The 12,731-nt window shown below is 35.1% G+C and overlaps 1 protein-coding gene across 1 annotated transcript; it reads right to left on the bottom strand.

Annotated features, from left to right (window-relative positions):
* Positions 1-2,984: 2,984 nt before the first annotated feature.
* On the bottom strand, positions 2,985-8,061 carry SVL4 (SHV3-like 4). The gene is made up of 9 exons (XM_088518132.1): positions 8,053-8,061; positions 7,595-7,973; positions 7,017-7,126; positions 6,405-6,903; positions 6,225-6,266; positions 5,822-6,103; positions 5,605-5,738; positions 4,929-5,412; positions 2,985-4,751 (listed from the first exon to the last, which is right to left on the bottom strand). The coding sequence occupies exons 1-9, from the start codon at positions 8,059-8,061 to the stop codon at positions 4,435-4,437; spliced, it is 2,256 nt and encodes a 751-aa protein (XP_088374258.1). The 3' UTR covers positions 2,985-4,434.
* Between the last annotated feature and the right edge of the window lie 4,670 nt (positions 8,062-12,731).

Raw genomic sequence — 12,731 nt, 5'->3', positions numbered from 1 at the left:
TATTGTGTAATTTATAATTTTTAAGGTAAATAAAGTTTTCTTTTAAACTGTAGAAATTTTTTTCATGTCTCCAAAATGTCATATAATTTTCACCTCTATTTTAAAAAAATGCACTGTAAATTTAAAAAAAAAAATGTGAGAATTAATAGACTAATTATTGTTATATCAATAATTATCATTTTTATTATTCTGTAAATTACAGGATGACCTAATTACCCTTTTTCATTCAATAAATACGGGTGGGCATGAGGCAAAGGAATCCAAGAGGGCTCAAATTCACACTCGAGAATGAGGCTAAGAGAGTGTATGGTTGGTAGGTTGCCCCTCTCTGTAGCCGGTGATTTCATCGTCCCGTCAACCACCAGCTTCTTGTCTGCGAAATTTGTAGCATTACTCTTCCAACTTCCAATTATATCTATCTCTCTCTCTGTCTCTGTGGATCATCGCTTTTTCTTTCTTCTTTTCTTTGAAATTCCATTTCTTTCTTTCTCTCTCTCTCTCTCTCTCTCTCTCTGGAGGCTGTGATGATGCTTGTGATCGTTTTAGTGGAGTGTGAAATCTGGGGTATTGTTGAAAGGGTCCGATTTCCTTGGCGGGGCGACCCGGATGGCCTTTTTGTGATTATTTCACAAAAAGGCAACCGTTTGTTGCAGCCATGGCGATGCGCGTTCCTTTCCTTTACCTCATAAGAGCCCTTTCTGAGCCTCCACCCTCCGCAAGCCCCTAGATCTGGATCCACAGGTTTCTTTTTTTTTTTCTTTCTTTTATGTTCTGTTTGCCTTCTGAGAAAACGAGGGAAAGACGTAGTAACATTGATTTTTTGTTTTTTTGGGCATTTGAGTTCTTGAATTTTAAATTATTATTATTATAATTATTTTGGCTTTTTGTCGATCAGACGCACAGAACATTTTGGAATTGATGAAAGTAACTCTTATTACGAAGAAAATTATGTTATTTTGTCGGGTGAGTTATGTTCCACTGACATTCATACAGTAAAAAGCAAAGAAATTAATTTTCGAAGAGTATTTGAATTTGAGAAGCCATGCTTGTGTTTGCAAGAGGCTGGACTGGCCTTTTCCTCTATCTCAAAAAATAAAAAAATACCTGCACCTCAAAACTAGCCTCATTACTCTTATCTTTAATACCACATTAATCATTTTTATTATTATTATTATTCAAATAAAAAAATTACTACAAAATAAATTTTTTACATATTTTCATATAAAATTTTTTTTTTTTTAATTTTTTTTTTATAAAACATTTTTACTAAAATCAATCAAACACATATTCTTAAAAAGTATTGCATTGCCAGCCTAAGTCTGGCCTCTTAGCAAACATAGTCCAAGGCCGACACTGTAGTGCAATTTACACTGTAGTGCGATTTAGGAATATGCGTTTGATTGGTTTTAGTGAAAACTTTTTGTAAAAAAAATATATTTTATATGAAAACATATAAAAAATTTATTTTGTAGTGATTTTTTTATTTAAATAATAAAAATAAAAATTAATGTGATATAAAAAATAAGAACGTTAGAATTAATTTTGAAGTTATGGTATTTTGTTTTTTGGATTGATGAAAAGGCCTGGTCCTGCCTCTTGGCAAACACTGCCATAGAGACTCTGTAGAGACTTGATTCATTGATTGATAACCCAAAATTTAATTAAAAAGGTAAATGTAGCTGATAAATTCTGCACGATTACCAAGTAGGAAACTATATGGTAAACAGAAAACAGAATAAATAGACAAACAGTTAAGTTCATCAGAAATTACAATAGCCAAACAAAAACAATGGACTGAACTAAAAAATACAGCATATCAATAAACGTAATGTTATAAATTATATTTTTATTTTATAATTATTGTGATATTTTTAATCATTTTTTATTTTTTATTTTTTTTTAAAAAAAACAAACAATTTAGGAGTTGAATGATATTGTCAATTCAGGAGAACATTACTTGTAAATTATTATCCTAATGTGTTAGAACCCTAACACCAGCTTTCCAACAATTTTTCCTCAATTTAGAGAATAAAACTACTTATGATTTCCTATAAAAAAATACTTTGCAATAAATTTCTTTATTTTTCTCTATATGAATTAAATATTATTTCTTTTTATTATTGCAACTGATGAGAGATGAGAGAATTGTTGAGACATGTGAAAGAGAGATGAGAGAGAATTGTTAAGACATATGAAAGAGAGATGAGAGAAAATTGTTGGGATATCCAGACATGTGAAGGAGAGTAGAGAGAGAATGAAATGTTTTATAATTTAATAATGCATAGGGAGTTTACAGTGTTTTTCAATGATGGTGATTAAATTTGGAGTTTCTGATGTTGGCATTTTTTTTGAGATTTTCTCTAAACATAGGGAATGAAATGGGTTATAAGAGCACTAGCAGCATATTTCCTATAGTTCATTTCTTTTACTATGTTTAGGAAAAATCTAAAAAAAAAATTATAAAAAAACACTCACATCAAAAGCCCTAAATATAACCAACATCAAATAGTATCTACAGTGTTTCCCAATGGGAAAACACTGTAGATGCTCAATGCATTATTAAATTATAAAAAATTAATTCTCTCTCTTCTTATTCACATGTCCCAACAATTCTCTCTCATTTCTCATCGGTTACAATTTAAAAAAAAATTATTATAAAATTATTTTTTTTATAGAGAATTAAAAAATAGTTTTACTCTTTAAATTGAAAAAAATGGTTAAAAAATTGCTAATAGTCCTTTAAGGAGTCAGCTTTATGAAGCGGTTTATAGATAAAGACAAAGAAAATGAATCAAGATCGGTTATAATTTATTGAACTTTATCTAAAATACGTTAAGAATTTTAAATAATATTTTAAAAATGTTAGAGAACCTGCCATTTGGATTGACCAAATCACCCTCATCTGCCACGCCTCAAATAAAGGAAGAATGGTTAAGAAAGGGTAAGCGTGGAATAGAGCAAGATGATGGAAAAGGAGGGCGGTACTATAAATGGAGTTCTGATGCCCCAGGCTAGGGTTCACTCTCATTAGTTTAAGAATGAGGCTCTGCTCTCAGTGAGGCTGCGGCGTCGTTTGGACGCTGGTTGCCCTCCCCTGAATGGCCTGCGGAGCCGATGATTTGCTTTGTTACCAAAATCGCCTTCCATACGGAAAAGGATCCTCGCCATATTGTCTGTCTCTCTGTCTCTCTATAACACACACACACACACACACACACACATTCTCTCTTTCTCTCTCTCTCTCTCTTTGGTTCTGTAAAATCGAATGGCTATGAGGCGGTGACGATGTTTTCAGCGTGTAAATCAGGCACTGGGAGATGACACCGTTTCTTGGCGGGGCGACTCCAAGCCTCCTGTGTAAAAAATGACTTTTATGCCCTTTTTTCACAGGCGGTTTCTTGTTGCAGCCATGGCCGGTGCCCTTTCTCTTTTGTCTGAGAAAAGGCGAATCTGAGCCTCGCTTTCTCTTTCGAGTAAAATGCTGGAAACTACTTTTGTTTTTTTAATAGTACTTTGGGTTAGGAATGAGGCTCTGCTCTCAGAGAAAGAACCCTCATTTCTCTGAATGCCCTGCGGAGCCGATGATTCTACCCATCAGTCTCATCATCACCATCACCATCATCATCTTCTTCATCTTCTTCTTCTTCTTCTTTCTCTATAAAACCTAATGTAATGAGCCGGCAATGATGCTTTTAGTCCGTGAAATCAGACAGAAAAGGACGGCCCGTTTCTTGGCGGGGCGACTCGACTCGGTGGCTATCTGTGTGAAAAATGACCGTTCTGTCATTTTTACACAGGCACCTCCAGCTCTTTGTCGCAGCCATTGCGGTTCCCTCCTCTTTTCCTTGTCTGAGACTAGCCGAAACCTGAGCCTCTCTCTATTCTATTTTTCTCTTTTTCAATTTTGTGTTTTTGTTTTTCCGTTCTCATTGTCAAGCTAACAAATTATCAGCAACAGATGATGATCTTGAGCGAGAACAACTCAGCCATGATTGGAAACCTGTCGTGGGAGATAGAAATTTGGAAGAATTTGCATCTTTATCTTATTATCTTGTATTTCAAATTGTAACTCAGCATATATAAATTAATTCAAAAACCATTTCCAATTACTTTCTTCACTGATCTAGCTCCATTTTCACTTATGAAATCTATGCTGTTCAAAAACATTTCTTTTTGGTTGTAATTGCAGGAAAAAAAGAATTATATATATACTCAGTAACCCAACAGAGCATTATGGCCAAACCAGGAATTATGTGATAGTCATAGCATGTGTTTGTGTTGGCTAAATCACATCTCTAAAGCGTTTGAATCTGGAAGGAGGAGAAACAAGCATCTATGCCCAAGAAATTGTGGATCAAAACTTTGATAATTGAAAATATGCCACTCAAATCAATCTCTTATGGCACGAACTATAATTGATCCACCTTCATCATCTTAGTATTCCATAGAGAACAACAAACTGAGCCCAATGATTGCCACTAGAGAAAGACCCACGTTTGCTGCATTTGCCAATGCACTTGAGCGGGGTGCTTGGGCTTCGGCTATGGTAGGTGAATTAGGAGCAGCAGCAGTGTCAGCAGTGATGTTGGCCACCGGAGGAAGTGGCGGGTCGACAACGTCTCCGAGCTTTAGGGGCGGAAGAGGGGCCGGTGCCGGTGGCTGCCCTTCAGGGGGAACTATAGAAATCAGAGCACCGGGTTGAACTGGTAGGATGTTGTATTCTGGTTTATCAGAATTGGTACATGGGCTTCCTGCAATACCAAAAAAGAATCCAGTATGTGAAATTTCTCAAGTCAAGTTGTTAAGAAATGAATTCAATGGCCAACACTAAGAACTCGGCGAGTCGGGATCCCTTGTAATCTGGCCTCGTCGAAGCCTCTCACAATTGCCTGCCGGGAAATTCACTGACTTAGCTTTTTGACACTTACTCAGATATTTACTAGCAGTTCCGGGGTACTCAGTTACGACCCCATCAACTCCGGCTCCTCCAATAAAAGTAGCTATCTCCAAAATGGGGTCTGAGAAATAGTCGAATGCGAGTGTGATGTATTCATTCCTCAGAACATAGACATAGACCGAAACATTTGCCTTCTGAAACTCGGCGACGATATTTGTCGAACGACTGGTGAAGGAACCAGAAACCTCAGTGATGGCTGTTCTTGTTACGGCAACTGCATCAGCGTACTTCTTGATTTCCTGCACAGGCTGTTCGGGAGCGTCGCCCATTTTGTCTTCAAACAACAACACTCTTTTGTAAGTTGGAACACTCGCAAACTTTGACAGCACGGAAGTATCATCGGATTGGATCAAGACTTGTTGAGTTGATTGCTTATCGAAGGTGGCATTGGTCAAGGCAGCGGTAACTACACCCACAATGTCAAGCCCCTTCTTTGAAGCTAAGTAGGCAGCATTCTGAGAAAGAAGGTTAAGGTATCAGCATGTTGTATGTAAATAGAACACTTTTGGAGCTGAAAGTGGAAGACAATGAAATGAGAACATAGTTACTGAGTTTAAAATCTGTCTCTGTTATTCACCTCTCATTTCAATTAAATATTTCACATGTTAAAAATGATATGCTTATGGTTAGAGCATAGTTGAACTTACCTGAATGTTGATCAAAACTCCAGATACTGCGTTTGTTTTAGCTAATTCCAGAAATTCAGCGAGGCTCGTCAATTTACCAGCATTCTTGTATGCTGGGTTTCTGTGGAAGTCTGGTAAAACATTCGCCATTTGAGCTGCAATACGAAAGTTTTAGGTGTAAGTGGGGATTAGAAGCTCACAAAACTCGCATGTGTGAAAAAGTTTTGAAGAAGTTTACGCTTCAAGGTTTGAATCTCGCTCCATGTGAGGTCGAATGAAAAGATTCCGGACTCTGCTTGAATTTCTGGGACAGTGTTAGATCTAGACATGAAAGAAGTCATCGCAGTGGTATCTGCCATGAGGTCCGCTGAGTCCAAGCAGAAGGCAACTCCATCTTTTGACATTTGAACTGAGCAGTCTATTATGTCAGCCCCATCATCCAACGCTTGCCGATAAGCAAGATCAGTGCAGCCAGGATAAATCCCACTTGCTCCATTTTTGCTAATGATCAAAGCTTGTCCTGAAATGGTAGAATTTTTAGTGCACAGTTCGAGCTTGTTCTTCATTTTATTTGACATGTCCAGCCATAAGCTTTTAAGGTTTTCATATCATGTTCTTTCAGAAAGATTTTAGTACCATACCTTTGACGGGCTTGCTAACAGCCTTGCTATTTGCAAAGCATGCTGCATTAGAAAGAGCATTGTAGGGTCAGAACATAACTCACAAAACAAATTTACAACCATTAGAATATTTTCAATTTTTCAATGAGTAAATTCCTTATAGAAGAAATATGCTGAAGGCATGACAGTGGGTTATCTCACCAATGGCTTCTGATGCTGTAGGAGAGAAATCTGTAAGCACCCCATCAACAGAAAACTTAGAATTATCAACAAACTGGAGGTACTCAGATGTAGGATCATAACTATAGTTATAGCTTGCAAAAAAATCATTCGCAAAACCAGAAGCATATACTTCTAGTCCTTGTTTGTGAGCATCAGCTACAAGCGTAGAAGGAGCTCCCAAATACTGGTCTGCCTGTACTGGCCATATGTATTCTTTGGGGACAAGTATTCCAGTTGCAAATGCCTTGATTGAGGTAAGATCCTGCAGCAGTTCACTGTACTTTTTATTGGTTGTGGGTTCAATCTCATCTGCGCCGAGGGCCTGAAAGATGAGCTTTGTCTTGGCTGTCACTTTTCCATTCATGGTCTTCAAGAAACCAATCTCAGCAGATGAAAGGTAATTGATACGCATAGCTCTCATTGCCTTTTGAACATACGATGTCGGGCTGAGTTTGTGTTGGGTATAGAATGAATCATACTGCATACCAAACACCGAATCATTTTAGAACCAATGGATGATGCTTGCTTGAAAAAGATAGGATTTTTTTTTGCTTCAATAATTAGTTCACACAGAGAGAGAGAGAGAAGGACCTGAACATTCAACCAAAATTGGGCCGGTTTAATTCCTACTACATCTTCAACAGCGGATATAGGAGATTGGAAATCAAACAAACTTGGTCGAGAGAGTATTCCCTGGGTCACTAAAGATCATGAAAAAGCAATTAGAGAAAAGTCACCTTTGATGCTATAGATTAAGTTGTTAATAATTGCCACAAAGCTCTTTAAACATCTGTGCATACATGGCGATCACTGCAAACGTGATTCATCATGTATTTGATTTCCCTGTTAATTCTTGCTACTTCTGCAAATCCCCATCAATTATATGTTTGCGTTTCTGCAGAATGTGCATAATAGCCACATTTGCTACATAATTTAACATTTTCCTACCAAATATGTTTTCTGCAGAAACACAAAACATATAATTGATGGGATTTGAATTACTTTTACACATTCCTTTCTAAGAAACTATACAGAAAACTTGTTAAAAGAACATATAAACTGAATCTGATACTGCATCATCTAAATAGTTATGTTGTTGAAAAGAAAACATAAGTACCTCTTCACAATATACCAAGGAATAGGAGAAAGACAAGGTGTTTGTGACTTACATGATATATTACTGAATAGCTGGTCGATTGTATAATCCAAAGCAAACCACCCATGCACTTTGTTTCCATTCACATCGTAGGTCTTTTTGCCTTTTGGCCATACAAGTCCTATATTGGTTGAATTATCAAGCCTAATATCCGTGAGGCATATACCAGCTCCATCTTTTGTTAGCTGTAGATTGCAGAACAAAACCGTATCCGGCAAACTCGAAGACAATGCCAATTGATTCGCAAACGAGCTGGACTCGGGAAACAGTCCAGAGAAGCCACCTCGCGCTACTACAAGGGGTCTTTTACCTGCAGGTAAGTGAAGAGTATGAAATATGAAAATATGTACAAGGAAAACTGATGCATGATTGTGAAAATGCAAGTCATATCTCTATCACTTTAGATTTAGTTCTTCAAACATAACTTTGTGTTTTTAATGTTGTTCTTTCAAGAAATCCAGATATTGGAACTTGCTGCATTGATCCTATTTCCTATTTGATTGATTGAACCTTTTCTTCATTCTTAGAATATTGGTTTTTTTTTTTTTTTCTTTGTTCAATGTAGCTCCACAAAGAAATAAGAGAGAATTAGTAAAAATTGGATAATTACCATTCAAAGTTAGCCATTTCTGTGATGGAGTCCCTGCAGACTTTTGCCCTAAAGTTGAATGGATCAACAAGGAAATAAAAAGCAAGCACCTGATCATCTTCTTCTGATCCTGTCATAGGTCCAAAAAGTTACATGTGATCAATGAACAACATAACAGAGAAGGAAAAAGACACAAAAGGAACATGACAATGACTAACAATTTTTAATTTCATGAAAAGTAATTAATTTGGGAGATTTTTGCCTGCTTTTTCACTTCCAAAGTTGGAAATTGGAAGAGTAAATTTGTCACTTAGCAACGGAAGGACATGAATTTATCACCATTAATAACATTAAACGCCCCTTACATATTAATGCAGTCAGTTTTATCTCTGTTTTTACTTTGTTATTTTAATTACATTCATTAAACCCCATAATTAAAGAAAAATACCCTTTTTTTCCTTTGATCAGATTTGAGTAACCCCCCACCAAAAAATGATGATTTAAAAATCAAACCCAGAAAAGACAAAGAACAATGTAGGTAGAACTTACTTGAATCTTGTAGGTTCTATGGAGGACACAAACATTCCCTGTCAAGTTTCAGAGGAAAAACTGTCAAGGGAATGTAATGGACAAAAGAGAGGAAGAGAGATGGAGGTAACGAATAAGATTTGATTTACTCCCAAAAAATGGCTCTGTTTCTGATAATTCCCCCCACAGATTTCCCGCATTAATAGCTGGTTCACTCATTAAGGAGGAGCTTTGAAATCTGTCTTAAGTTTTTGCTATTCTTGTCCCTGCTTTTTAGAGACCAAAGTTATTTTGTTTCGTTTGTTTCGCGGGAAAAGAGGACAGCTCAAAACCTTAACGGCTCCAACGGTTTTTTTTTTTTTTTTTTTTTTTTTTTTTAACCCAATGATTGATATAAATCCTTCCTGTTCACCCCCTTTTGAGCCGTCCGATCTTTCCCCTCTCAATCCTAGCCTTTAATAACATTAAAGCTTGAAATAATTCTTTGAATCATTGTTAAAAACTGTATCACAAAAATAATATGATAATATGAAATCGATTTCAGTCATAGCTTATGTTGGAAATCATTTTTCTTATTAATGATATGGATGGTGGGTTTCTACGCATTTTTCATATCTTAATAGTGATTAGTTTCTATCCGGCCCTCACAAAATAAAAAATAAAAATAAATAAAAGATATGAATAAGGGATCAAGCTTTATTTTTAATTTTTGGTTGAAGTTGAAGAGAAAATTCTTGGTTATCCTCTTTTGTAGGAGAATTCATAATGAAAATAATGCTAGACCTATAATATTTTTATAATTTGTTGACTCGTGTCAAGCTGTCAGTTAGCATGTGATTAGAGTCATATTAGCCACTAAAAAATAAAAGTTTAATATCCTTCAATTATATGTTAATAAAGTTTAAAAAATCTATTTTCAAATCATAGATAGGACATGGCCGGGAGAAAACTCCAGTTTGTATCTGTGATCTTATCTTGATGGAGCAGTCTGCTTTATCTTCTTGATTGTTTGATTTATAACAAATTACAATTTGTCTTAAAAATAAATAAATTAATAAATAATACATGTGGGTAAGTTATATTACTCCAATAATGAATCCTATACAAATTTTTTTGTTAAAATAAAAAAGGTATTAGTGGAACGAAGTGTCCTTGAAACTTCAAAGTTTGGTGGACAATTGGTGGGAGCTTAGTAGGGACAGTAACGTGCCAAATTGATTGCTCTATGTTTACAATTGGGGAAACATACCTACTCATCATAAACTTGAAATTTTGAATTTTGTTAGAATATTAATTTAAAGGATTAAATGTATCGTTTATATTTTTGAAATAAATAGTGATTTAATATGATATTTCAATTTTATGAGTTCAAACCTTGACTTCACATTTTATAGCATTTCAATTAATATTTCACATATCATGTCTCATTTGTTGAGGGGAAGTTTCATGTTAGAGTTTAAACGTGAAGGAGAGTAATAAAATATTAATTTAAATGAGCCAGCTTTTGTGATAAGTGATAATAATTTCAAAACTTGAGTTGTTGCACTTTTATTGTGTCATTTGTCAACAACATGCATAAAGAAGGATTAAATACTTTTATGTTACCTATAGTTTAATGCGAAATCAATTAGACCCTTCGGTTTCAAAAACTATCACAGATGATAAACATTTAATAAATGTAGATGGTTCTTCTGTCCGATTTTGTAATGGTGTGCTTCACCAAACTAATTAGCAATTTTCATGTATCTCATATGCCTCATTAATATTATTTAAAATTGTTTTTTTTTTAAAAAAAAATTATAGTGACTCGAGCGAAAGTGGTTTGACTACCCTTAATAGCCAAATAAGGTAGCCAAAACCACCCCCAAAATTCGAATGGCCATAGGAGGTGGCCGAAACCACCCCCAAACCATTGTTCTAATACCTAATAAGGTTAGGTTTTGATTATTTTCACTGGGAGTGTTATTAGGGGTAGTAGCAATTTTATTATATTTCCTTACAAACTGACATGGTAATGCTAGGTCGGCCACACAACCCTAACCCTCTCTTATACATCAGCATCATCCCTTTCCATCCCATGACCTCGGCTTACGTCCTCCTTTGCTACCTCCTCACATGCAGCGACAATGCTAACCACCTTGATTCCTCTTCCTCCTCTAGTGGAAAGATGGCTTGCATGGCAGTTCCATAAAGACCCACAGCCTAGCTATTGGTCTCTAGCATAGCCAGCCCCACAACTCTAAGGAAGGAGACCCACAAAAAACGTTCTGCGTCCCTCATGCGACCACCCCTATAGAGACCCACATGCTATGTGTCTCAAAACCCACAACTGGCCATGGGGTGGTTCGACTATCCCAGTGATTCATTTGGGGGTGACGTGATTGACGTAGATGCCATGTGAACTACCACGTCAATTTAATGACTAACGTGATAAATCCCACATAAATTGCTATGTCAATTTATAAAGGGCATGTAATAACATTAGTAATACACCAAAAATCTCATGACAAAGTAAAACATGTGCATGCTATACTTCTTTCTTTGCGTTTTTCTCCTGTTTAGTTAGTTTAGGCTTTTTTTTTCTTTTTTTTTTTTTTTTTTTTTTTAATTCTAGAAATAAAGAAATGCAAAATCAATCATTGTGATTTTACCAATTTGCAATTAGTTCCATATGATACAAAAAGTGTTTAAAACTCTATATGATAAGAAAAAAACACAAATAAGTCATTGGATCCAACTTCTGTTCAAAATCTTGATGAAATCCAACTTTTTTCACCTCAATTTATTTATTTATTTTACCTCAGTTGTTAGATTGAAGGGGTTTTACAAATGATTAATGCTATCTAACATTATTTTATCCTTAAAATTGATGTGGTATTTAAAATGATCAATGGTGGTGATTTAAAAACTACATCAACTTTATAGAATAAAAAATGGTATATAACATTATTAATTATTTACAAATATCGCTCTCACCACTTTTATATAGGTGTTAATCTAGTCTTTACGTTTTGGTTTTGAACAATTAAATCCTTAAATTGAAGGTTGTTGACAAATGAACCTGATGTAGACCTAGGGCTTCAATAGAGAAAAAGGGGTTTTCTGTTTTAGAATTTAATTTAGGAGTTTATCATTTTAGTTGTTAATGTTATGGCCTACTTTTAATAGGAGTTTAGTTACTTTTATAAAATAATATTATTGGTTTTTTTTTTTTTTTTTTTTTTGTTCTTTCTATATTGAATTCTCTAGACGGATAGTAGTGAGACCTTGCTATAAAATTATTGACTCTCCTTTGTTGTTGTTGGATCCCCTATACCTGCTTTCTCTTATTTGATTAAAAAAAAAAAACAAACTTATGGTGAAGCTTTTTATTTTTTTAAAATTAATTAATTATAAACATTTTGCGGGATATAGTAATACACACTTTCATTTCTCCACACCAATTTTTTTACAGTTATATCTTATATGTGACTTTTAAAATTATTAGATTAGTGATGAATCTTATTAGATTAAAGATGATTTTAAGAATCATTTATGAATATGAAAAAAATTGATGTGAGAAAGTGAGAATGTGTGCAACATTACTCGAAAACGCTAGAGCGTAATAATCCAGAAGGAAACTTGAAGAGTAATACTACATATATTCACTTTTTTTTTTTTTTTTTTTGGCTCTTTATTAGATTCTTGTGATTTTAAAAGCAATCATATGAAAGAAGCGGGTGCAAGAAAGGAAGTGTATATGTAGCTTTTTTTTTTTTTTGGGATGTCGGCGCAAGGAAAGTGATATTCAAATTAGTGATATTCGTTTCATAAAACGTGATACCTAACCAATTAAATTACCTAAGTAGGGCGGTGTAGCATTACTCAATCAAGAATAGTGGAACGAAAGTGATGTGGAGGACCCAATCGCAATGTGGGCCCAACTAATACACGCCAGCTAAGTAGTTGCAAAGAAGAGAATAATTCTTACCCGCAGCAGGACCGAATCACTCCTCGCTTTCTTCCCACGACGAAAGGAAAGGAAAGGAAAGGA

Source organism: Corylus avellana, chromosome 7, assembly GCF_965113065.1.
Source record: "Corylus avellana chromosome 7, dhCorAvel1.hap1.2, whole genome shotgun sequence".
In the NCBI taxonomy this organism is placed as follows: domain Eukaryota; kingdom Viridiplantae; phylum Streptophyta; class Magnoliopsida; order Fagales; family Betulaceae; genus Corylus; species Corylus avellana.
The sequence above is the reverse complement of the archived record's forward strand: the minus strand, read 5'-3'. Positions and strand labels throughout refer to the sequence as shown.

Excerpts from the sequence above, each read along its gene's own strand:
- SVL4 (XM_088518132.1), bottom strand. Across the intron at positions 7,127-7,594 it reads GCTATTCAGTAATATATCAT|TGACCCAGGGAATACTCTCT; the intron begins GTAAGTCACAAA and ends CATGATCTTTAG. Across the intron at positions 5,413-5,604 it reads GAGTTTTGATCAACATTCAG|AATGCTGCCTACTTAGCTTC; the intron begins GTAAGTTCAACT and ends CTTCTTTCTCAG.